This window comes from Danio aesculapii, chromosome 3 (genome assembly GCF_903798145.1).
Source record: "Danio aesculapii chromosome 3, fDanAes4.1, whole genome shotgun sequence".
Classification (NCBI taxonomy): domain Eukaryota; kingdom Metazoa; phylum Chordata; class Actinopteri; order Cypriniformes; family Danionidae; genus Danio; species Danio aesculapii.
In genome coordinates, this window is record NC_079437.1 from 8,661,413 (window position 1) to 8,685,540 (window position 24,128).

The following is a 24,128-nucleotide window of genomic DNA, read 5'->3' on the forward strand; positions in this document are numbered from 1 at the left end:
CCTGCCTTGACCTTTCACCTGTCTCTCTGAACATGCTTTCTGTGTCATTTTTTTTGAAGGCCACAGAGGAGGCGGTGTCACAAGGGCTTGGGCCCTTCAATGCAATTTACAGCTTTCAGTTTTATTCTTTTTTTGATAGGCTTAGCTGTTCGTGGTCCCTCTGCTCCTCTGTCTGCTCCTCTGGGATATTCAGTGGTTTTGCCCTGTTATGTTGATGAAGCTTTACCAGTGGAAGATCTGGAGGTGGAATGGAGAAGAGCAGACTCAGAGACTCTGATTCATCTGTATCAAGATGGTGAGAGTCGACCAGAGGCCCAGCAGCAGGATTATCATGATAGAGCTCATTTCTTTACTGAGGAGATTCAACATGGAAACTTCTCCCTCCGTCTGGACAATCTGAGGGCTCAAGATAGGGGACAATACAGGTGTAAGGTTTACAGTCAACAGGATTCGGGAGAAACTGTGGTTCAGATAAAAGTTGTTAGTGAGTGAAATCAACTTGAATTGTGCTGAAATTTAAATCAAATGAGATTTGAGGTAATGTACGAAACTATTTGTTTTCTTTTAGAGCGTTTGTTAGGATCAAATCGTCCCACTTCTGCATATGTTGGTGAAGACGTGACTCTGAACTGCTCAGTAGACTCTCACATCACACATGAACACGTTGAAGAGGTTTTATGGTTGAAAACAGATGAAGATAAAAAAAAAATTCTGGTCCTGCCTTTCCAAAACAACAAGATTTTTCCAGATTCATCAGATGAACAATTCAGAGGCAGAGTTGAGTTCTTCACGGCTGAAATCCCCAAAGGTAACTTCTCTCTCAGACTGAAGAGTGTCAGATTTGAGGATAAAGGAGTTTACGTGTGTCAAGTGTTTGCTGAAGATTTATCAACTATTGCAATTGTAAAGCTGGAGAGACTGGGTAAGGAACAAAACAGATTTGAGGATTGAAATTAAATTTGGCTGCTGCTTATTTTAGCCTATAGCCTACCAGATGAGAGCTGTATTCGAGGTGATTCACTCTGCCCAGCTTTGCGCAGTCTGATCGTCTTCAGCATGGCGAATGGAGAAGAGACATCCAAGCTACAAGCCAAATATTAAATTCCCTGACATTCACTGACTAAAAAGCTTACAGGGCATTAAAGGGGAGTTTCAATTCGAGCACATGCTGATTTTCACAGGCGCAAAACAAACACAGACGCAGGGGAGAAAAACTGTGAATATGTTTACATGGACATCAGTAATCAAATTATTTGCCAAATTATTTATTTGTTGACTTTAACTGCAGTTTGGCACTTTCACTCTTATTCAGGAACATTTTATGCATTCTTCCCATGACAAACGAGATATTGGATGCAAGGAACTGCTGGAAGAGTGTAGTTTTAATGGAATGTTTGATACCACACACCGAATGGGAGAAAACTAACCCCCGTATTTTTCAGTAACTTGGCAATTACAGCAGATCTTTCAGTCCATAATATTGTAGTGATATTAATGTACTGTAAACTTTGTATATAATGTGATTTAAGCTTTGTTTTTGTAACTGTGGACTGGGAGCAATGAGTTATTTGTTGGATTTTTTTATAATTTGAGAATAAGAGTTTTTGAATGGTTTAATCTCACCGATCATAAAAAAAAAACTAAGTGTGGTTTATTTCTAAACTAATTTCGAGAGGATCAAGTGCTTGTGATTGCTAGCGGCTGGATCCGCATTATCCAATTCTCAATGCACCAATCAGACGACTCCTAAGCTACTACAAATACCCTGGGTTACGTACCACCGCTATCTTCGTTTTGAAGAATCCCCCCTTCCACCCCTACTACTCCTTCTGCCTAGATGGGTGACACAGTGGCCCAGTGCTTAGATCTGTTGCCTCACAGCAAGAACGTCTCTGGTTCTAGGCTTTACCAAACCAGCAGACATTTCTCTGCGGAGTTTGCATTTTCTCCCCGTGCTCACGAGGGGTTTCCCCCGGGTTCCCCGGTTTCCTCCCACCGTCCAAAAAACATGCAACTTAAGTTAATTGACTAATCCAAACCGGCACTATAGACATGCTCCTAGTAAATGGTTATCTCTCAAGAGCAATCACTGGCTGTTCATTGGTTATTACAGCCGGGGAGTTCTCGAGATCTACCTGAGCTCAAACTCCCCTCTTGCCTTGCAAAGGGAGGGAGCCCTGGGCTCGAGGATCTTATGAGCTTAGGGCTCTCTTCCGGGACAGCATGCCAAACAAGCTTATAATTAATCATCAGCTAAGTGTGAACTCTTGAAATGAAAAAAATGGTTGCAATGGTTGTTAAATGTAGTTTGCTCAAGTTGAGCTGAAGATGAAAATGTTTTTAAAGCGTTGTATGTTTGGGGTTTTGTGCAAAACACCCACTATTTAAAAAAAAATGCTATGTCTGTTCTGTGCAGTGTTATAACTGATGTTTCCCTCTCCAGGTTTCTTTTCTTTGCACATAGCTGTGCTGGTCCTCTGTGTTGCTGCTGGATCTGGAGCTGTTCTTCTGCTCTGCTGTCTGATCTACTGCAGATTAAACACGGGTGTGTTAATAAGTCAAAAAAATCTCTAGTGTGTGTCAGTGCAAGTGTTTTGCTCATGTAATTGTGATTATTCTGCATTTCCTCTTTAGTCTCCAGCAGCAGAATCTGTAATCTTCAGCTTTCTCTGGTCTTTTTCCCAAACGTCTGTATGTTCTTAGCCTTCATCCTTTGGGGCTTTACTGAAGGTGAGTGCAGGAGTTTAGTGCTGTTGATTATGCTAAGGTACAAAAAAAAATTTTGTGTTACTATTTTATTCATATTTGACTGAATCTTGTCAGTGTTTTGTTCATTTGTGTTCTTTAATGGCTAAGTAATGGTTTATTGGAGTAATGTCTTCACATAATGCAGTTATTTTCAAAGTCTGTAATGAAATATTGTGTTGCAGGATCTTTACATGAGACCATCACCTGCTCTGCTCTTTATATTCTGAGGCCTTTAATGCTGATCTGGGCGTTGTCCTATTTGAAGTATCTTCAAGGTATTTTGGGATATAAAGTGAAATTTTCCACAGAGAGAACGATAAATGCACACTGATGGTAGCATTGAGTACAGCAATATAACAGATACACTATCATCTAAAGGCTTGGAAATTAATAAAGTTGTGAAAACAACTTACAACAAAGTTGTAAAATTGTAAACTACATTCAATAAGAGAACCGTTATTTAAAATTGTACTATTTTACAATTTAACAGTTTTAGGATTGATTTGCCATCTGAATGTTGATGATCATCCTTGTTTGAGTACTTAATTTTGGGAGTAAGAATATGTGATGATCTATGTCATATGGTGGCCGGGAAGTGCAAAACAACATTACAAAGTGTGAAACATTTTACGAAGCTCGAGACAAATTTAAATTTTCGGAAACATTTTAACGTATCATAAGACACAATTACATAGGAAAAACGTTTTTACCAGTCCCGAAACTAATTCGCAATGACAGATTCTTTTTTCTGGAAAGGGAATGTACCACACACTGGAAGTGACGCAGAATGTACCACACACCGTTTTGTCATTTAGAGCTATTTTGAGAAAACTTAAGCGTGACAGTATGTAGAAACCATAGACTGTAAAATATATGGACGTAGTATCCGTGACGTCACCCATCGGTTTCTGAACACTGCAATAGAAGCCACAAGTAGGCGCGGCCAACCATTGCCATTTTGTTCACGCGTCATCGCACCCACGGTGGGATACCAAACAAGGGCAAAGAGGCGGAGAGTTGGCGGAGCTACAAACACCTGCTGGCATTTTGCTTGGACCTGGCTTAGACAGACTTTACTTTGGGAAAAACACTTAATACTCTATTACATGCGACTCGTTTGTGTTTTGACAACATCTGCTTGGCTGTACACTATATCAGTAAAGTGTTTAGACTTTTAAAAACACTGCTGTAATACATTTAGCCACCAAACATTGTTCTTATGACAAATTTCAACAGGAGGAAAACGCGAAATACTTCCAAACACTTCAATTATAGTCTGTGTTATAGTAAATGCAAGGCTATTTATGAAATCTAGTATAACACTGTATGACAACGCTTCATATGACTGTTCTAGAGCCTACAGCTAATCAATCTGTCAGATTCTGGAGGGCATTACGGGTCTAAAGAAAAATATAAATGATAAATGATCTTAAATAAAACAAATACATTTATAGAGATGGTGTATATAAGTATATAACTTTACTCACATGGGAAACGGAGGCCACGTGAATGGTTTGTGAGCACAATTAAGTGCACGCAGCATGCCATATCATCTGATAATTGTAGGAAATAAGTCCAAAAGGCAACTAAAGCCACATAAACGGCGATGGCGACCAACGAGACCTAGCTGTCACTCAAGTGGCCACGCCCTTAATTCTGCAAACTTAATATAGCCTAATATAAAGGAAACGGATGAGTTATAAAAACTGTTATAAAGCATTACACCAACCTGTCCTGTAGAGGTCACTATTGGACTACTTATCCTATGTGCCTTTGAAAGACGTGCACACGAGAGAACAATGCAGTCGGAGTGAAGCCACGGGCAGAGAAGTTGTGTGTTGCTAATCAGCGTTGTTTGGTGAATTTGTGCGTGTTTTAAACCGTGAGTACATGAATGTTCACGTACTGTATGCTTACTGAGACTTAAGGAGTATGTTAGAAGAGTTTTTATGCTGTTTACCAGCATTAATCCAATGTTCTGTGATCGCCGTGATTTGAGATGACGCAGCAATAATTAGCTGCCGCTAATTTGATACTCACGTCGTTATTGAAGTTAATAAGTTACCAGCTGTGTGTATATTGTTCGATTTCAACCTGTTTATATTATGTTAGGCAGTATGTATGATTATTTCAGCCTTTGTCTATATTTCATGCAACATGTGACCCAGTTTGTGTCATAAACACCCAGTTAGCAGCAATTTGGACTCCATATTATGCTGCTGTCAGTATCTTAATACAATTATCCATTTGCACCTAACTACTTACCTGTATAATATTTGATCCAACTGTACTATGTTTAATGTTGTATTACAAATGTAACTTTGATTTAATATTGTTTATTGTTATTCCTATTTTGTAGAAACCACATCTCTATTCACCAGTGTGGAATAAAGCAACATTATTTATTTACCTCGTCTCATGCATTCTAATCGATGCACCACAGTGATCATCACCTTTAAACTGGCAAACTTAGTTGAATACTTCTCAACAAATTTGGTCCTTCGAGCCGGAGTTGGTGATTACTGTGGATAATATGGCCCGTGCTCCATCAGATAGACCCATTAGACCAGATGATGTTCGCTCAAGCCGCTTCAGACGTCCCCCAGCCTGGTTAGAGCAGTATGAAGTTGACCTTCCAAGACTAGTAGAACGTGAACAGCCAAGGCAACATTCTGCTAGTATGATGGACAGAGGGAGTTATATGGAGAGATCTGCCGAGATGATACCTCTCCCAAAGTATCCCACTGCCCGTAACTGGAGCACAGGAGGGATGGAAGAAAGGAATTTGGTCTCAAGTCATGTTCCCCTTTATGAGAGCACTCCTGCACCATCACATTGTACCCCATCGGTGCTAGAAGTTATTCAGCAGTTGCAGGAGGATAATAGGAAGTTACACTCGACCATGATAGAAATGCAGCAGCGTATAAACCAGAATGCTGTTTTGTCACCTGTTTCGGCACCTCATCCTCTTTCACAATCAGTAGCAGTGCCTGCTCACAGTGCCCTGATAAAGACTCCCAACAATGTAGCACAAAGGCTTGGTCAGCAGTCCGTTATTGAGGAAACTGAAGAGGAATGGCCACCACCCCCTCCCCCTGTGACACATTATGAACGGCATAAACAGCCCAATCCAGATATCTCAGATTTTATGGAAGAGCTGAAAGAGTGAATTCATAAACTAGAACTAAAACGGTCATCTCCCCCATCTACACCAAATTATTACCAGCCAAACGATGAACCAGATGAGTCAGAGTCTTGGTCAGACTATAGTAATACAGCAGCTCCCCCATTGCCCCCACCAAGAGACTATAAATTTACTGATTTACAACCCCGTAGACAAGAGAGATCATATAGGGGTCCCAAACCTTCCATTCCCGACTTCACTTGTGATGATCCCAGAGAGTTTGCTAGGCTTCGGATATCCCTGGAGAACATTCTCCCACCTGACGCTACAGAGAGATTCAAATACCAAATTCTGGTGGACCATCTCAAATTTGAAGAGCCACTTCTAATAGCTGACTCGTATAGTAACTCGTTGTTCCCCTACTCAGATACTATGACCTCACTCATTCAGCACTATGGACAACCTCACCAACTGGCGCTGAGGAGAATAGCAGAGCTAATGGATGGGCCAACTATCCGATCAGGAGACTCTGTGGGATTTCGTAAGTTCGCACTGAGGGTTAGAGCTCTGGTCGGAATGCTTGAACAACTTGAGCAGGAAGGACGTGTTGAACTTCAGTGTGGGTCACATGTGGCCAGGCTAAGCAGCAAATTACCACAGGAGTTTAGGGCCAACTTTAGGCGATATTTTCACCCCCAAAGGAAAGGAGTTCTCTCCCTTATGGACTTCTCAGAGTGGTTGGAGTATGAGCTGCAGATCCAAGAAGGTGGTGATATGCTTGATCGCATAGAGACTGGCAGAGAGGCTGCCAAAAGGCAAAGAGAGCCAAAGAGAGATGGTAAAACACGAAGCAAGTCAATGAATGTTTTATTAGGCTCTACACAAACTACCCTGATTGAAGCACCTTCTGCAACAAAGTCCCCTTCACAGTGGCCTGAAAAGGTCAGAGTATACTGTCCTTACTGCTGTAATAACCTGCACAATCTAGATGATAGTTCCAACTTCTCTCAGCTCACCAGACAGCAGCAGAAGCAATGGGTCATAAACAACCGGCGTTGCTGGAGATGCGGTCGAGGTCACCAAGCAGCCCAGTGTCGTCTAAGAGCACAATGCAGTAACTGTAAAGGCAAGCATCTGACTGCGCTTCACGAAATAAATACCCAACCAGGAGAACTGTGTAAGGAGGAGAAACACAGGGATGAAACGACTTGCGGACTGGTTAACTCTTCCACTGATATCCTGTATCTTGATAGGAAAGCTGGGTGCAGTCAAGTCCTCCTTAAAGTCAGTAAAGTGCTTCTGCGTAATGGCAGTCATACCCTGGAAACATACGCTGTCTTAGATGATGGATCAGAACGAACCATTCTCCATCAAGAAGCAGCACAGAAGCTGAAATTACAAGGTCAATCTGAGAGTCTTACCCTTAGAACAGTACGACAAGACCTCCGGGTGATACAAGGCTCATCTGTTCCCTTCACTATCTCACCCGCCAGCCAACCTGAGAGAGTCTATAAGATAATAAGGGCCTTCACTGCTGATCAGCTAGGTCTAGCAGAACACACATACCCGATTGAACGACTGCAGTGTAAATATAGACACCTTCGAAAGTTGCCCCTACCAGACATAAAAGGTGCCAAACCTCTCCTTCTCATTGGTTCAGATTTCCCACATCTGATAACTCCAATTCAACCTGTAAGATTGGGACCTCCAGGGGGACCAGCTGCTGTTAAGACAAGACTTGGCTGGACACTTCAAGGCCCTACTAAGTACTTACCATTACAGAATGGATCCCAGTCATGCTTGTTCACATCTACACTCTCGCCATCAGCCAAGCTGCATAATCATGTGGAAAATCTTTGGAAGCTTGATGTCTTGCCATACAGAAATGAGAAGCTAGTTACAAGATCTCGACAGGATCAGGCAGCTATGGATCTCCTGCAGACCAAGACTGTTAGAGTGAACGTAGATGGAGTACAGAGATATGCCACACCCTTGCTAAGAGTGCAGTCCATGCCAACCTTGTTTGCCCCACCAACTTCTGTCCTTGCCAATCTTCGCAATACAGAGAAGCGCCTGCTCAAAGACCCAGATCGCGCCACAGCGTACAATGCGGAAATTCTAAAACTTGAAAACTCCGGATATGTTGAAAGAGTGAGCCAAGACTTATGGGAGTCCTCTAGTGGGTCATGGTTCATACCACATCACATGGTGACACACAATGAGAAGACTAGAATTGTGTTCAACTGTTCCTTTACACATCAAGGACATAATCTAAACGAACTCCTGCTGCCTGGACCCAATCTGAGCTCTTCATTATTGGGTGTCTTGTTGAGATTCAGGGAACATACCACAGCCATCAGCAGCGACACAAAAGGAATGTTCCATCAGGTGAGACTCCTCCCTGAGGACAGACCCCTCTTACGGTTCCTATGGCGTGACCTGAGCAAAGACAGCCCACCTAGCGTGTATGAATGGCTGGTCCTGCCCTTTGGGACAACCTGTTCCCCATGCTGTGCCACATATGCACTTCAAAGGCACATTACTGACTAGTCAGGAAGGTGATGAGGTTCGTGACGCAGTTGAGAGGCACTTTTATGTGGACAATTGGCTCCAAAGCTTCCCTTCACCAGACAAGGCCAAAGCATTGGTTAACAAATTGAGAGAACTACTCAATGGTGGCGGTTTTGAGTTAAGGCAATGGACAAGCAATGTCCCAGAGGTCATAAGACACCTTCCTCCAGCAATTCTCTCCCAGGATAGTGAGCAATGGCTTAATCAGAGCCAAATGGACCTGCAGGAACCTGCCTTGGGATTACGTTGGAGGTGTAAATCTGACACACTAATATACAAATCCCACTTGAGGGAAGCAAGCCCCACAACTATGAGGAACATTTACAGAGTGTTGGCCAGCCAATATGACCCAATTGGACTCATAATTCCATTTACCACAAGAGCCAAAATCCTTGTGCAGATGTTATGGAATAAACAGAGAGAATGGGATGATCCATTACTCCCTAGTGACATACTGGAAGCTTGGTTAGCATGGGAGAGTGAACTGCCTCATCTGGAGAAACTGAGCTTGCCCCGATGTTACACAAAACCTCACCTAGACCACCCCAGTTGTACAAGAGAAGTGCATATCTTCTGTGATGCGTCAGAACGGACTTATGGGTGTGTTGGATACCTGCGCACTGAAGATCCACATGGTCAAGTAGAAGTAGCCTTCATTACTTCAAGACCACGGGTAGCTCCTAAGAAGCAGCTATCAGTGCCAAGGCTGGAGCTGTGTGCCGCCCTCACTGGCGCCCAACTTGCACATCTGCTACAAAGAGAACTGACCCTAAACATTGATCGGATCACACTATGGACCGACTCAACCACAGTCCTTACTTGGATTCACTCTGATTCCTGCCGGTTCAAGGTATTTGTCGGGACAAGAGTCGCCGAAATTCAGGATCTAACTGATAGCACAAACTGGCACTATGTTGACTCCCTAAATAACCCAGCTGATGACATCACAAGGGGGAAAACTCTGTTGGAACTGACAGGTGAGAATCGATGGGTCAAGGGACCTCCCTTTCTGTGGCTTTCATCCAAATACTGGCCTAATATCCCAGTCGGCCCCAAAGAGGAAGATTCAGAAGAGTTACGTAAACCTGCTTCCTGCCTAAATATTGTTACAAACACCCTTAACCCTGGTTATCCTGACCCCAAAGATTTTCACTGCTTTAATGACTTGTTGAAAGCAACTGCACAGTATCTACATGAGGCGACCCCATCTGACTCTCCAGGCCCTACCGCAGAAACCTACCAGATGGCAGAATTAGAGATTTTCAGAGCTGCCCAGAAAGAGAGTTTCCCGGAGGAGACTCAGTCTCTTACTGCTGGTAAACCAGTGCCAGCATCAAGTCGCCTAGCTATGTTAGCACCTGAACTTGATGAAGAGATGAACATCATTCGCGTTGGTGGCAGACTACGCAGATGCAACCAGTTGGAACTAGAAACTGCTCATCCAGTTGTATTGGATCCAAAGCACCCAGTGACTAAGATGCTCATCAGACATGTTGACAGTAACCTAAAGCACCCTGGCTCGGAAAGACTGTTTGGGGAGTTAAGACGCAAGTACTGGATACTGCGTGGCCGCGAGGCAGTTCGAAAGGAGCAACGTGGCTGTGTGTAATGTCAAAAATGGAGAGCTCAGCCAGTGGTTCCTCGCATGGCAGACTTACCTCCTGCACGCCTGCGCCTCCACAGTCCCCCCTTCTTTTCAACAGGAATGGACTGCTTTGGCCCCTTTCTTGTAAAAATAGGCCGCTGTAATGAAAAGAGATGGGGGATCCTATTTAAATGCTTGATGACAAGGGCAGTGCACATCGAAATCTTAACCAGTCTCGACACAGATTCGTTCCTGATGTCCTTAAGAAGGTTTATTTCTCGCAGAGGCAAGCCCGCTGAAGTACTGTCTGACCAAGGCACTAATTTCAAAGGAGGTGAGCGAGAACTCAGTGATTCCTTCAAAGACATGCACCCTTCCCTTCAAACGCTCCTGGCAGAGCATCAGATCCAAGTTTATATTTAACCCCCCTAATGCCCCGCACTTCGGAGGTTCCTGGGAAAGGGAAATCCGATCCATAAAGACAGCATTATATGCCACGCTCAATGCTCAGTCGGTGACAGAAGAGATGCTTAACACCATCTTGATTGAAATTGAAGGAATCTTGAATTCCTAGCCGTTAGGTTACATCTCTTCTGATGTGGCTGATCCAGACCCAGTAACCCCAAATTTCCTTCTAATGGGGCGGCTAGACCCTTCTTTGCCACAAATACTTTACCATGACTCAGCAGGACTCAGTCAACGGCGCTGGAGATCCTGTCAAGTCCTTGCTGACCGATTCTGGTCCCAGTTCTTGAAGAATTACTTACCTGCCTTGCAAACTCGAGAAAAATGGCAAACGGACACAAACCCTCTACAACCAGATACAGTAGTTCTCATAGTGGACCCTCAACTGCCCAGAGCACTATGGCCAATAGGACGAGTCATCAAGGTGTTCCCAGGAGCGGACGGGAGAATCCGAACAGCAGAGGTTCAAGTGAAGGATCGATCCTACATCAGGCCGACTAGCAGGCTGATCCGCCTCCCCACTGTGTCCGATGATTAGAGAAAGTGTTACTGGAGTGACTGCAAATTTGTGCAACAAATTTGGGGGCGGCTGTTATAAAGCATTACACCAACCTGTCCTGTAGAGGTCACTATTGGACTACTTATCCTATGTGCCTTTGAAAGACGTGCACACGAGAGAACAATGCAGTCGGAGTGAAGCCACGGGCAGAGAAGTTGTGTGTTGCTAATCAGCGTTGTTTGGTGAATTTGTGCGTGTTTTAAACCGTGAGTACATGAATGTTCACGTACTGTATGCTTACTGAGACTTAAGGAGTATGTTAGAAGAGTTTTTATGCTGTTTAACAGCATTAATTCAATGTTCTGTGATCGCCGTGATTTGAGATGACGCAGCAATAATTAGCTGCCGCTAATTTGATACTCACGTCGTTATTGAAGTTAATAAGTTACCAGCTGTGTGTATATTGTTCGATTTCAACCTGTTTATATTATGTTAGGCAGTATGTATGATTATTTCAGCCTTTGTCTATATTTCATGTAACATGTGACCCAGTTTGTGTCATAAACACCCAGTTAGCAGCAATTTGGACTCCATATTATGCTGCTGTCAGTATCTTAATACAATTATCCATTTGCACCTAACTACTTACCTGTATAATATTTGATCCAACTGTACTATGTTTAATGTTGTATTACAAATGTAACTTTGATTTAATATTGTTTATTGTTATTCCTTTTTTGTAGAAACCACATCTCTATTCACCAGTGTGGAATAAAGCAACATTATTTATTTACCTCGTCTCATGCATTCTAATCGATGCACCACAGTGATCATCACCTTTAAACTGGCAAACTTAGTTGAATACTTCTCAACAAAACATTCACCCCCTCACAGTTGTCATGAAGGGTAATATTAGCTGTATGAACCGTTCTTTGTACCAGGCTGTAAACACCTTTTTCACCACGGTCCACTAGGTTATATAACATATAGGTTTTATCTGATCTTGTCAGTCAAATGCAGATTTTCCAGGTCTCGAAACGCTTCTGAAATGATCAATGCTTTGAATCGCTTTAGTCATGTGACCTGGGTGTTTCAGATCATGCTTCGGTGCAGTGTTTCGAAACACATATCGACACTGTGGCGAAACGTCAGTTTCACGTCAGCCATCCCTAATGATATGTAAAAACGCTTTCCAAAATATAAATTTGTCTCGAGCTTCGTAAAAGTGTTTAAAGCTGCGGTCACACTGGGCTTTTCCTCCCATAGACTTCCATTCATACGCACGCGAATGCGTCAGACCGGAAACGCAAGGTCATGCGTTAAGTTTCGAAGCTCGCAGCAGTGCAAAGTTCAAGCTTGGTGAACTTTGACCTGCGAAATCGCATCACTTGACTGCGTGAGACCAATCGAGGATTAAAACAGGACCTCTCTGGACAGAAATTTAAAACATTGAGCAATCGCTCGCTTTTTTTAATGTCTAATAAGCTTGTTTAATCCCGCACCTTTTCACAACGCCACACGACAGAATTTCGCACACACAAAGCCCAGTGTGACCGCAGCTTTACACTTTGTAATGTTGTTTTGCACTTCCGGGCCACTGTACTGTCAAGTGAAAACTGTATAATTTTGTCAGTCAAGACCGGATAACATGAAACTGTAATAAAGCCGTTGTGTAAGAACTGAAATATGTCAATCTTTTTCTCTGCAGAGAGCCTTAAACCATGGATCAGCTATTTCACACCAACAAGAGAATTTGCTGTTTTCACACTAGTTGTTTATTCAGGTAAATCCACATTTCACACAACTGAGACCGTGTTCATTATTCTTATTTACAGTGCTTGACGAAAAAAGACAGACAGCGTATGATTGCAGCAGTCTGGCACTCATTTAGTATCCCAGCATTACAGTGTGTTTTGAGTGTAATTTTCTCAGAACCCTGATTTCACTAATGTCTGTCATGCAGTGTAAATTTAACGCGTTCTGCCTTTATTGTACAAGAGAAAGTATGGGTCAAAATTTTAAACATACAACGTGTCAGATATTTTTCTAAATGAAAATAACAGGAGTACATTATTTATAGTCTACAGTATTTATGTTTTATTGCTTGTGTTTTGTTGCCTGTGTTAAAATATGTTGATGTACATGCGATGGTCTCCATGTTTTTGCACAGATTATGTGAATATGATAATATCAGGGACTTTTGTTTGCATTTTCAAGTTTTACATTTTCCTTGAGGAAACTATTCTACAATCACAGCCAGTTCACTTTTAAAGACGTAGTGAACAAAACTAAGGACGTTATTGATCTCGTGTGCCTTTTGATTTCTGTAGTTCTTTTCTCATATGGCTGGAGAAAGAGAGCACATGATGCAGACATCACACATCTTCTGATTTTTGGAGGGTACACTGCAATTTTGGTGCTGATATGCCTCATATTTACTACACGTAAGAGTTTTCGAATTATTTGATTCTAATACATGGTTAATACTGAGAGACAATCTAAGCAAAGATTTGTTAGCTTTATAATGTTATTACCATTGGTTTTGTTTTGTACATGTATTTTTGTTTCACAATTACCAAACATGATAGCTAAGTACATAGAGAAGATACAAAACAGTTTAATGTTATTTCTAACTGTGTTTGTATTGGTTTGATTATTAGAGGACATTTTAAGGATTTTCTGTCGAAAGCAACAAGGAGAGAGAATCCAGACTACAGGTGAACACATTTTCTTTCGTTTTACCCCATTAAAGTTATTATTAGAGCTAAGAACTGATAAAGTATTACTAAATATTAATTAATGTACTATCTCAGTACGTTAAACAAAAGTTTAGCATTATGTTGCTATGTTGATAAATCCCCAAAAAATGAAACATTAATAGATATATATTATATATAAACATAATAAATAATTAATTCAGACTTTTACCAGCCACCTTGCTTGAACTGACACCATCTAGCATCCTGCGAATAATCAAAAACTCAGAGCTTTATCTTGAACTGATGTTAGCAGACCACATTTATCCTCCTCTCTCTTGGTCTGTATTTGGAATCCCTTTTTAGATTCACGTTTGACTTGATTTTTGTTAATTTTTGGATGCAAGAAGATTCGGGATTTTCATTTCTCAATTTGCACAATGTCTGTTTTACAATTTTCCCAGTTATCTTCTTATTTGAATGTGCGTCTCTAGGTGACTCTGTTTACTGATCTCTTGCAAAATTATTACACTGATAAGAAACAAGTAGATTGTAAAAAAAATCTTACTATTATTCATTAGAACTACTAGCAGACTTGCATGGGAACGTGAAGGTGCATAGTGCATAATTGAAGTTAAATGCTCCAGAAGATGACCACTTTTAGACTCCTATTTAGGAGCCTGTTACGAATTCTAATCTTCCTTGGCTCCACACAGCAAGCCAGACCCGTAAAAATAAATAATATTAAATTAAAATAATTAGAACTTCTCTAAATTAACGAGGAGCTCAGAGTCTCATCTCCCGTTCAAAAGGAAAGACAACATCAAAGACGATTGACCAAGAAAATAACGTAAAGTCAAATTTATTTGACGTTTAAACAGAGACAATTTACGTTATTACGTTTAAAAGGAGAAGAATAAAAAGCTTGCGGAGGTAAATGCCAAAATAACAAACAAAACGCAACAACTAACTAAGAGGTAAAAGCCAAAATAACAAACAAAACGCAACATCTAAGTTTTTAAACCTCTTACCTGCACATAAAATGAAACAAATAAAATAACATTCACTTACCTCCCTACTAACCATCAAACATGACGAAAATGTAATGAAACAAAAAGCCACCCTCCTCAGCACGTGTCTCCGTATAGATCTCAAAGTCAACACTCAGCGCACACTTTCAACAATTTCACAGAGTAATTACAACACAGTTTCTACTTCACAACAAGCGGGAGAGAGGAGACTCTCCGAACGACGTTCCAGTCTGGTTTGAATGGTCTTCACCAACAAGCCGGCCTCTATGTGCTGGCACCTAACTCACTGCACCTTTGCGGTATGAAACCTATACGAGACAGAGGCGGAGAGAAGCACCACAAGCAAATGCAATACACACACACAAAAACAAACCAAAACTCACTACTTAAGGTATTTAATTATTTATATTATTTTTTTATATTATTACTTAATAAAGAAAATACGTAACAGAGCCCATTAAATAATGTGTTAGCAGACGAGGATAATAATACAGTCTCTGTTATTCTAGTGACTAATAGTGTGTATGTAGTTGGAAAGTTACTCACAGAAAGCAGAATGTACAGTATTAGGCTACCTCTAATTGTAGTGTTTTTATTGGGTGTGTGTGTGTATGTATGTAAGTATATATACATATATATATATATATATATATATATATATATATATATATATATATATATATATATATATATATATATATATATATATTAAAACATGTATTTTATTTTAGGACATGTATGTTTTCCTCTTGGCATTTTGGATTTCATCTTGTATGTCACCTGTATGTCATTTTCTCTTTGTCCGCCAGCCAAATGTAAGTTCATTTCATTCTTGCATGGATAATTGAGTGTTATTTTAAATTTTATGTGACTAAATATAACCTATACTATTTAAATGAGATGGTATTAAACAGAAGCTATCCATTGTACTAGCGTTGTAATTGCATCTTGAATTGAAATGAGTTAAAATGAGTAAAAAGTGTAACAGTAAATATGATGATTGTGTTGTGAAAAGTGAGCCATGAGCATAGGCTCACACGGAATCTGCGCGCGCAGAATTCTGCAGATTTTTAGCCCATCATTGAATCTGTTTATTGTGTAAATGTGTGTACATTTATATTTGTTCAGTTTTTTAATTAATTTCAGTATAATTGTTGACTACTATGAAAATATTCATAAAATATATTAACAATTCAGTGTGTAAAGTAATATTTTCTGTCTTTTAGTAGAGATATTATATGAGAGACTTGCTTTGTTTGCCAAATAAAGTGGATCTAATTGGATTTGCATTGTAAATATTAAATAAAAGTTAAAAGGTATTACTTTTTATTTAATATATTTAAGGTTTTAGTTATGATACTCCCAAAATAATTCAGCATATATTCACAGATTTTTAACACAATTCTGCGCAGAAATAGCAAATAATGTCCGCAGATTCTGTCTGGACCTAGCCATGAGAAAGTCCCTTTAGAAGAGTTTTAAAAAAAGGCAATCAATCATTTTAGAGGAGATATTTCAATCAGGAAAATATAGAGTCAGTAAATATACTGTATCCACCATGTTGAGGCACTCTAATGCTGAGATTTATTCGTGATTTTCACCTTTTGAGATCAGGTGATCAAATTTTGTTGAGGGCCTCCATCAGTTCCGATTTGGTGCAGATTATGCATCAATGTTGTGCGACCGAAACTTTTCAAGGCTAGTCTCAGCAGATCATCAGCTCTTCCTGAATGGGGAATGACAGACGCATTCACACATGCCTTCATTCAGATAAATGATGGTGCACTTTATAAATTTATGAACAATAGTAATTGCAAAGAGGATTGTGTCAAAATAGCCGGAATAGTACAGTGAATTTGGTGCAGTTTTTAAAAAAAAAAGTACTCCAGCCAATGATTTGAAATGCTAAAGTCACAAACAGCAAAAGGTAGATACTGTAGGAAATGACAGCATTCCAAGATGTGTTTTTAAGACGACATTGGAGGATTAAGGCTGAAAAAACAAACAATACAATTATGAATTTGGTTATTGGCTTTGGATAAGTTGTTATCATAAAAAAATGGAAGTTAAAACACTTTGATTTAAAGGGATGGTTCACGCAAAACTAAAAATTCTGTCATCATTTACTCAGTCATTACTTGTTATAAAACTTTCTTATGTTAAATACAAAAGGAGACATTTTGAAGAAAGCTGGGAACATGTAACCATTAACTTCCATTCTATTTGTTTTTTAGTATGAAGGGTGAGTAAATGACAGAATGTTTAGTTTTCAGCTTTAAGGGAAAATTTAATAAATAAACAGAAGAGCAAATTGATCACAGTTAGTTAAAAAACATGTTTTAAGTGTCAATTTTAATTTCATTTTGATGACATTGAATTGATCTGCATCAGATCTGAGATCAGTTTTAGTTTGTGACCTGTGAAATGTAATGAATGTCTTTTCATTGGCAGGTCACTGCAGAGCATGGTTTGCAGTATTGTGGATAATAACAATATTAGTTCTGAATATTGTCCTAGTGATGTATACTCATCTGGGTCTATTGGAAGGAGATAAAGGTATGTTGCTTTTATTTTTAAGTTGTTTTGTATAATTTAAAATTTCTTTTCTTTCTTTCTTTCTTTCTTTCTTTCTTTCTTTCTTTCTTTCTTTCTTTCTTTCTTTCTTTCTTTCTTTCTTTCTTTCTTTCTTTTCTATTAATACATTTATACAGATAAAGCATGGTTTGCATTCTTTTTCTTAATTGTCAGAGCGCTTGGGGTGGATCTGTGTCATTTCATTCAATGAAATTCTGAAGATGATCGCGATCCTTTTGCAAGGTATTTTCCATTGCTGATTTACAACGCTTTTCCAATTAGCAGTACGCACTAAATTTACGAAACTAAACCTTTACCACACAAAATGTTGTTGGTTTGACCTGCATGTTTGGTTTACACTATACATTAATGACTTAACTTTGCACATTATGTTGTCTTGTTCTGGGCTGATTCTGGTCCAATTTATATTTTTAGACATTATTTCATTTACTACCAATCAATTGGTAAAATATTGTCTAGGGCAGGGGTGTAGCTCCAACTTGCTTTAACACACCTGCCAGGAAGTTTCTAGTACAGCCACAAGTTTGGCCACCCCCGATAATTTTCATAATTGCAAGCCATAGCCTGCTGGCCTTCGAATCAGTAATTTCATTTGGATAAATAGGGAAAACACAATGTTTCAGTTTTGACATAACATTTATTTAATCAACAGATGCAATGCAATTTAAGTCATAACAAAAACAGACAGGTGCAATAATTTGGGCACTACGACAGAATAATGGCATCAATCTTTTATAGAGTCACCTTTTGCTAAAATAACAGTCATTTTGAGCCATTTTTCCTTGCAAAAAAGATAATGAACAGCCTTTTTTAAAATCAATCTATAGATTTTTGAAGATGTTCAAGTCTGGGGACTGGGATGGCCATTCTAGAACAGTGTATCATGTCTGAGCATGAATTCCTTGGTAGATCTGGAACTGTGCTTTGGGTCATTGTCCTGCTGAAACATCCACCCTTGCCATAACTTCAGCCTCTTGACTGATTCCTGAAGGCTGAAAAACAGCATTGATTCTTTTGGAGCCGTGTCTGAGTCCACTAGATTCTAGATCAGAGGTGCACCCAGCTTTGTGAGCTCATAAACTCCTCCAGAAACTTAACCTGGATGACCTAGGCTTTGAGCGGTGCTTCTGACTGTGTCGAGCCCAGTTTGATGAACTGTTGTCGGTGTGTGCAGGAGGACATCAACAACAGGTGCTACATCATAATCATGTCCCCACAAGAGCAAGCTCCTGATTGGTAAACGCTCAATTCGTGCCGCGTCATTTGCGCAATTTGCGTCATTCGCGCTGAGCCATTTGCATGTATCGCACTGCAGGATGTCTATTTGTGCATTTGCATTGACTTAACATGTAAATCACTCGTGCTTGATGATTCTTCCGCGTCTGGTGTGAACACAGCATTATAAAGAAAGAGCACGTTATTATAAAGCCACACAGGGGACTGTTGCTGCGTGCCAATTCACATACTATCCGTCCTATATAGTATTTGAAAATAGAATTGGTATTTCCCAAATTGTAGTATGTTTAAAAGAGTGTGCCAAATGTTCCTGGATGGTTTACTATTTCCGGTAAAAATTTGAAGTGTAAAACTGTCCATACTCTAACAGCTGATATTGCCCACAATACATTGCATGTTGGACGTGAACTTGACTACAAGCGCATGTGAAAAGTGTAAATAAACTACAAACATGATTGTTACGTCCCGACCAGTCTAGGGTTGGCTGGAACAATAACAAAAGTATAAATTAAACTTTTAAATAATAAATTTAGGGTTTTTCTCTTCTCATGTCCTAGCTCACAATAGCCACAATCAGTATTTATCAAGGAACAACAATGTTTATTTTTTAAAATAAAGATCTCGGAAGCATCTCTTCAGAAGAGAATTCAGGCCAAAATAATAAACAAAGAGACAACTAACTTGTGGGGAAAAATCCTAACTTGTCTGCGAAAATAAAGAACCCCAAATAAAATTACAACAAAACTTCCCTTTCTCCCTCGCTGCCACAAACCAGGAGAAAATGGGATTTTAAAGTAAATGGTGAATCCCAACCTACAGCTTTAATTATTCAAAAATAATGTATAGTTTTAATATAATTAAAAACATGCATGGGCTAGATCACCGGTGACTGTGACAACAATGAAATATAGCGAAAAAAGACACAAAGATTTGTCAGCAAACGAGATGAGTCCATCACACCACACTATTGCAACAACTAATCTGGGGCGTTCCCAGTGGGCTGCAGCTGGAAGGGCATCCGCTGTGTGAAACATATGCTGGATGAGTTGGCGGTTTAATCCACTGTGGCAACCCCAGATTAATAAAGGGACTAAGCGGAAAAAAAAAAATGAACAAATAATCTGGGGCAGGAGATAAGAGACGCTCAGAACAACAGCAGCAGCGGCAACGACGATTCTGCACCAAGCAGAAGGTCCATTCTTTGTTCCTCTCCTCCGCTTATATATGCTTCTGCCAAAGCAGCAACCTACCTCCCACTCTCCCTTGTGAGGCAAATACGGAGGTAACCGAAACTGCAATTCATGGTAATTCCACTAGTCCTGAGCAGATTTTTAATTGACCCCACTGTTAAAATGGCTAACTTTACAGCAGAGAAAAAGGTGTTTACAGCCTGGTACAAAGAACGATTTTGGTTCATATAGCTAACATTACCCTACATGTAAGGGGGGTGATTTTTTTATTTTATTTTTTTTTTTATTATAACTCATCCATTTCTTTTATATTAGGCTATATTGAGTCTGCATAATTAAGGGCGTGGCCACTTGAGTGACAGCTAGGTCTCGCTGGTCGCCATTACTTCACCTCAGCTGATTCCGGCTGATTCGCTGCTGAACTCGGTATATTCATCATATTTTTGTGTTGTTTTATGTGCCTTTACACAGTCAGTTGCCTTTTGGACTTATTCCTTACAATTATCAGATAATATGGCATGCTGTGTGTACTTAATTGTGCTCACAAACCATTCACATGGCCTCCATTTCCCAGGTGAGTGAAATGATATACTTATACCATCTATTGTTCTATGTAAATCCATGTATTTGTTTTATTTAAAATCATTATATTTTTCTTTAGACCTATAACGCAATCCAGAATCTGACAGACTGATTAGCTGTAGGCTCTAGAAAAGTCGTCTGAAATGTTGTCATACAGTGTAGATAAAGCAATAATGATGCGAGACCAACCGTCAAGTAGAGAGGCTTCGGTAAAGGTGTTTGAATGACTGTTTATTAATATCTAGCCAACTAGAAAATATTTAATCATGTTTTCCATGTTAAATTTCATCTGCAACAACAATACTGTACCTATATAAAGATGTGTTTGGACATTAACATCGAATGCATGAGGAGATTTCTCTGCATGAAAGACTCGTGAATGGCAGATTAACCTGCTGCTGCTTCTCCAATAAGGTAGGAGATTCAATATGACAGAAATGTGGATGATGTGTGGGTGATTGACGGGGCTTGAAACAAAGCAACATGACGATCTGTTAATGAGGAAGTAGTTCGTCCCAAAGCTTGCATACTCTTCTGTTACACACTCAAAAGTGTGTATTTTTCCTTCAAAAAAAAAGTACATACTTTTAGGGCGTAGTATAAGAATGCGCATTGGGATGCAGCATGTATGTAGTAAGAGCTTGATTAGCTGGTTCAGTTGTGTTTAATTAGGATTGGAGCTAAACTCTCCAGGACACCGGTCCTCCAGGATTGAGTTTAGACACCCCTGATCTAGGGCATCTTTATTTATTATTACTTATTACTATTTTTGTTGCTGTTGTTGTTATTTTAAACAAACAAACAAACAAGTTGTTTGTCTTTTCCTCATACTAGAATAGAAAAGATCCCACAATAATTTTCTGCTCATCTGTCTGAGTTCTGTTTTTACAGCAAAAGAACTTCTAGAGAGACGAAGACAACAACGACAGACAAGCGAGCAAAAATCAGGCACGTGATTATTCATTGATCAAAAATGTATTATCAACTACAGTAGTCAATGTTTCAAGTGGATCAGACCGTTTTTAATTGTCCCAGGACAAGAATGGGTGTTGTTCAATAGTTTAAGGACAACTTAAAAAGACATTTGATCCACTTACTTGACTACAGTATTAACTCTATAGCATAAAGTCAGTTTGATAGAACTGTAAAGAGAAGAGATCTGTGTAATAAGTGCAGCTATTTAATCATTTTCCTCTTGTGTGTGTCTGTTTCAGTGTCTCTCTGTAATGAGCTCATGTACATGTTTGGAGCAGTTGGTCTTGTTTTATTAAGCTCTGTTTCACTGACAGTAGAGCTTATCCTGAAAGCACGTGAGTGAATATCATATTTTAAAATGATTATATGATTGTATGTGTTTGCATTTTTATAGCATTAATATGTATATTACTGATCTTTTACAATAAAAACCGTTTGATCTGATTATGTAAAAATCATGCTGAAAATAAGCAGAACAAGTTGGTTACAGATTATACAGTACATATGAAACAATTTACCACTGTGTTGTGAAATATCCTGCATGCATCTTTCTCATAAGTCTTCTTTAATTGTAATACTTTAGTAAATGGAGAGCGTGTCATTGGGGATCTGAGAGTCATCGTCTTCCCTTCTGAATCTGCTTTTGTCTTGTATTGGCTGCTGTTACAAATGCACGCTTACTGTAAGTATATTTTATTATCTTGTGCTTTTCAATCATTTTTTTTGCTGTCTTTTGCCCTAACAACAGTTAAGTTATTTATCATTTATTGACATGAAAAATCTAATTTAATGTGTTTAATATAAAATAATTTCTAAAGTACATTTTTAAACCTTATTGAATTATGAATCTATATTGATCTTGCCATAAAATGGCTATAAATTGCTGATGTGACAATAAACAAACAAACTTTTACCTTTACTGCAGTACATGACACACTGCAGACATGACAGAATAGTAACAAAGAAAGTAATGAGACAGACCATTAAACAGAGAGCATTTAAATACATGAGCATTTAACAAATAATAACTCTTCATCATCTCTCTGCTAGATGTCTTTCATATTGTTAGTTAGCACCCCCAAAATTATTTTGGCATAATTTTCTCACCTTCGTTTATTTACAACCTCTATTCTGATAATATTGTTTTATCATATTAATCATTTGAATATAATGAAGGTCAGTGGAAATTTGATGAATGTTCAGTCAAGAAGTGGTCAGAAGCCGGTTACTCTTATAAAAAATAAACATCACAAACTAATAATGTATTAAAGTATTAGGATACACACTTAATGTTGATCATTGGCTAATGAAACACTGTGCTTATATGGTGGGTCATTGATTTGTTTCTCTGTAATGTACTGTAAATACTGTACTCTTGATCTAGACAATATATTTAAACTCCTAAAAAATTAAATAAATAAATATTGGAGCAGAGATCAGGGTTTCCGTAATGCAGTTTGACCAATTGTTTATTAACATGAACTATTTATTCAGTAACTATTTTGTCTCTCTTGTCTCCTGTCACATACTGTAGGGAAGGTTCTTACATCAGGGTAAGTTCAGATTTTTACTCGACGCAGCTTTCATGTATGATTATATACATATGGGGTAACTGACAACAGCTTGTTGAATTATTGGAAAACTGAGACAAGTATGGGGGGTGCATTAGTTACAAATAATTCAACAGTCAATTATTCCACTTCTAAAACTGTTCACACACCTAATGAAGCCACAGTTCAGATGTTGCATTTCAGAATTTTGTCCTCAAACAGCTTCTGTGTGTAGCACTAGCTTATTAGTTTCTCACACATCTCATTTGAAAGCCTTCTGTTGTGTTTAGCTGTGATTTCTGACTGTTGTATCTGTGAAATAACCGAAATCATTCAGCGTAGTGTTGTGGAGCTCTAATGCACTCAAAACCTGCTAAACTACTTTAGCTGTGCCTTTATTGACCTTATTCTTCAATGCGGAAGTGCGCGCGTTTTTGCGATTGTTTTAGAACTTCCGATACAGCTGCCTATGGGAGAAATGACTAGGAATAATAAACGGCAGAAAACGGTCAAACTACTTACTCCACAAACAAGTGTTTGCATTAGAATACAGACAAAGTAGAATAATATAATAAGAAAATATCAGTTTGCAACATCAAGCAGCAAAACAGACTGTTTTTAATGTTTAAAAATGAATGGAAGTGAATGAGACCGGAAGTCTCGAGCCAAAATGATACAAATAACTGCGCCCACTCGTACGCGGAGAATAAGGTGAATATGAACATGACAACATGTTCATCAGCCAATCAGAATTAAGCATTCAGCAGCCCTGTTGTATAAATGCATGAAACATATTCAGCTGCGGATGTATCAGTGTAAATCTGCAGTTTTGTTTTCTAATGCAGATCAACTGATAGTCTAAGTGACTCCTCTCAAAGACATCAACATGAGGTAATACAGTAATATTATATATGTTGTATCAGCTGATCTGCAGTATGCACTAAGGGTTGTCGTCTTAGTGTGGAGTACAGATGTGCTGATGATAAAGAACAATGTTTTGTTTTGTACACAGAGCACGACAGAGATGTGAAATGGAGACCATCCACACCACAGAGACTGAAATGAGACTTTAATTCTAACAATTTTGAGGCTACATCATCATTGGTCAGGAATCATGTTTTGTTCATGTGACTGTCTTTTATTATGACATTGTTCTAAATAATTTATTCATCATATTTTCCATTCTAGCAAATGGCAGAAAAGTTAAAGAATTGTTTCGCCAATTTTTTAATTGTCTATGCAGTTAGATTAGTTTAATATTAAAAATGAACTTGTGTGATA

The 24,128-nt window shown here is 39.1% G+C and overlaps 1 protein-coding gene across 1 annotated transcript in view; it reads left to right on the forward strand.

The window, feature by feature from the left end:
- The window catches only part of LOC130220842 (uncharacterized), a 27,344-nt gene extending 3,296 nt beyond the window's left edge, over positions 1 to 24,048 (forward strand). Inside the window, exons 2-18 of the mRNA XM_056453085.1 lie at positions 140 to 484; positions 569 to 808; positions 2,444 to 2,545; positions 2,635 to 2,730; positions 2,931 to 3,023; positions 12,701 to 12,775; positions 13,323 to 13,436; positions 13,653 to 13,709; positions 15,451 to 15,534; positions 17,171 to 17,275; positions 17,468 to 17,536; positions 21,214 to 21,270; positions 21,537 to 21,632; positions 21,881 to 21,979; positions 22,832 to 22,850; positions 23,693 to 23,738; positions 23,860 to 24,048. Coding sequence (XP_056309060.1) covers positions 140 to 484; positions 569 to 808; positions 2,444 to 2,545; positions 2,635 to 2,730; positions 2,931 to 3,023; positions 12,701 to 12,775; positions 13,323 to 13,436; positions 13,653 to 13,709; positions 15,451 to 15,534; positions 17,171 to 17,275; positions 17,468 to 17,536; positions 21,214 to 21,270; positions 21,537 to 21,632; positions 21,881 to 21,979; positions 22,832 to 22,850; positions 23,693 to 23,738; positions 23,860 to 23,877 — 1,715 coding nt within the window. The 3' untranslated portion in view covers positions 23,878 to 24,048. The remainder of the gene's footprint in view (positions 1 to 139; positions 485 to 568; positions 809 to 2,443; positions 2,546 to 2,634; positions 2,731 to 2,930; positions 3,024 to 12,700; positions 12,776 to 13,322; positions 13,437 to 13,652; positions 13,710 to 15,450; positions 15,535 to 17,170; positions 17,276 to 17,467; positions 17,537 to 21,213; positions 21,271 to 21,536; positions 21,633 to 21,880; positions 21,980 to 22,831; positions 22,851 to 23,692; positions 23,739 to 23,859) is intronic.
- Positions 24,049 to 24,128: the final 80 nt, after the last annotated feature.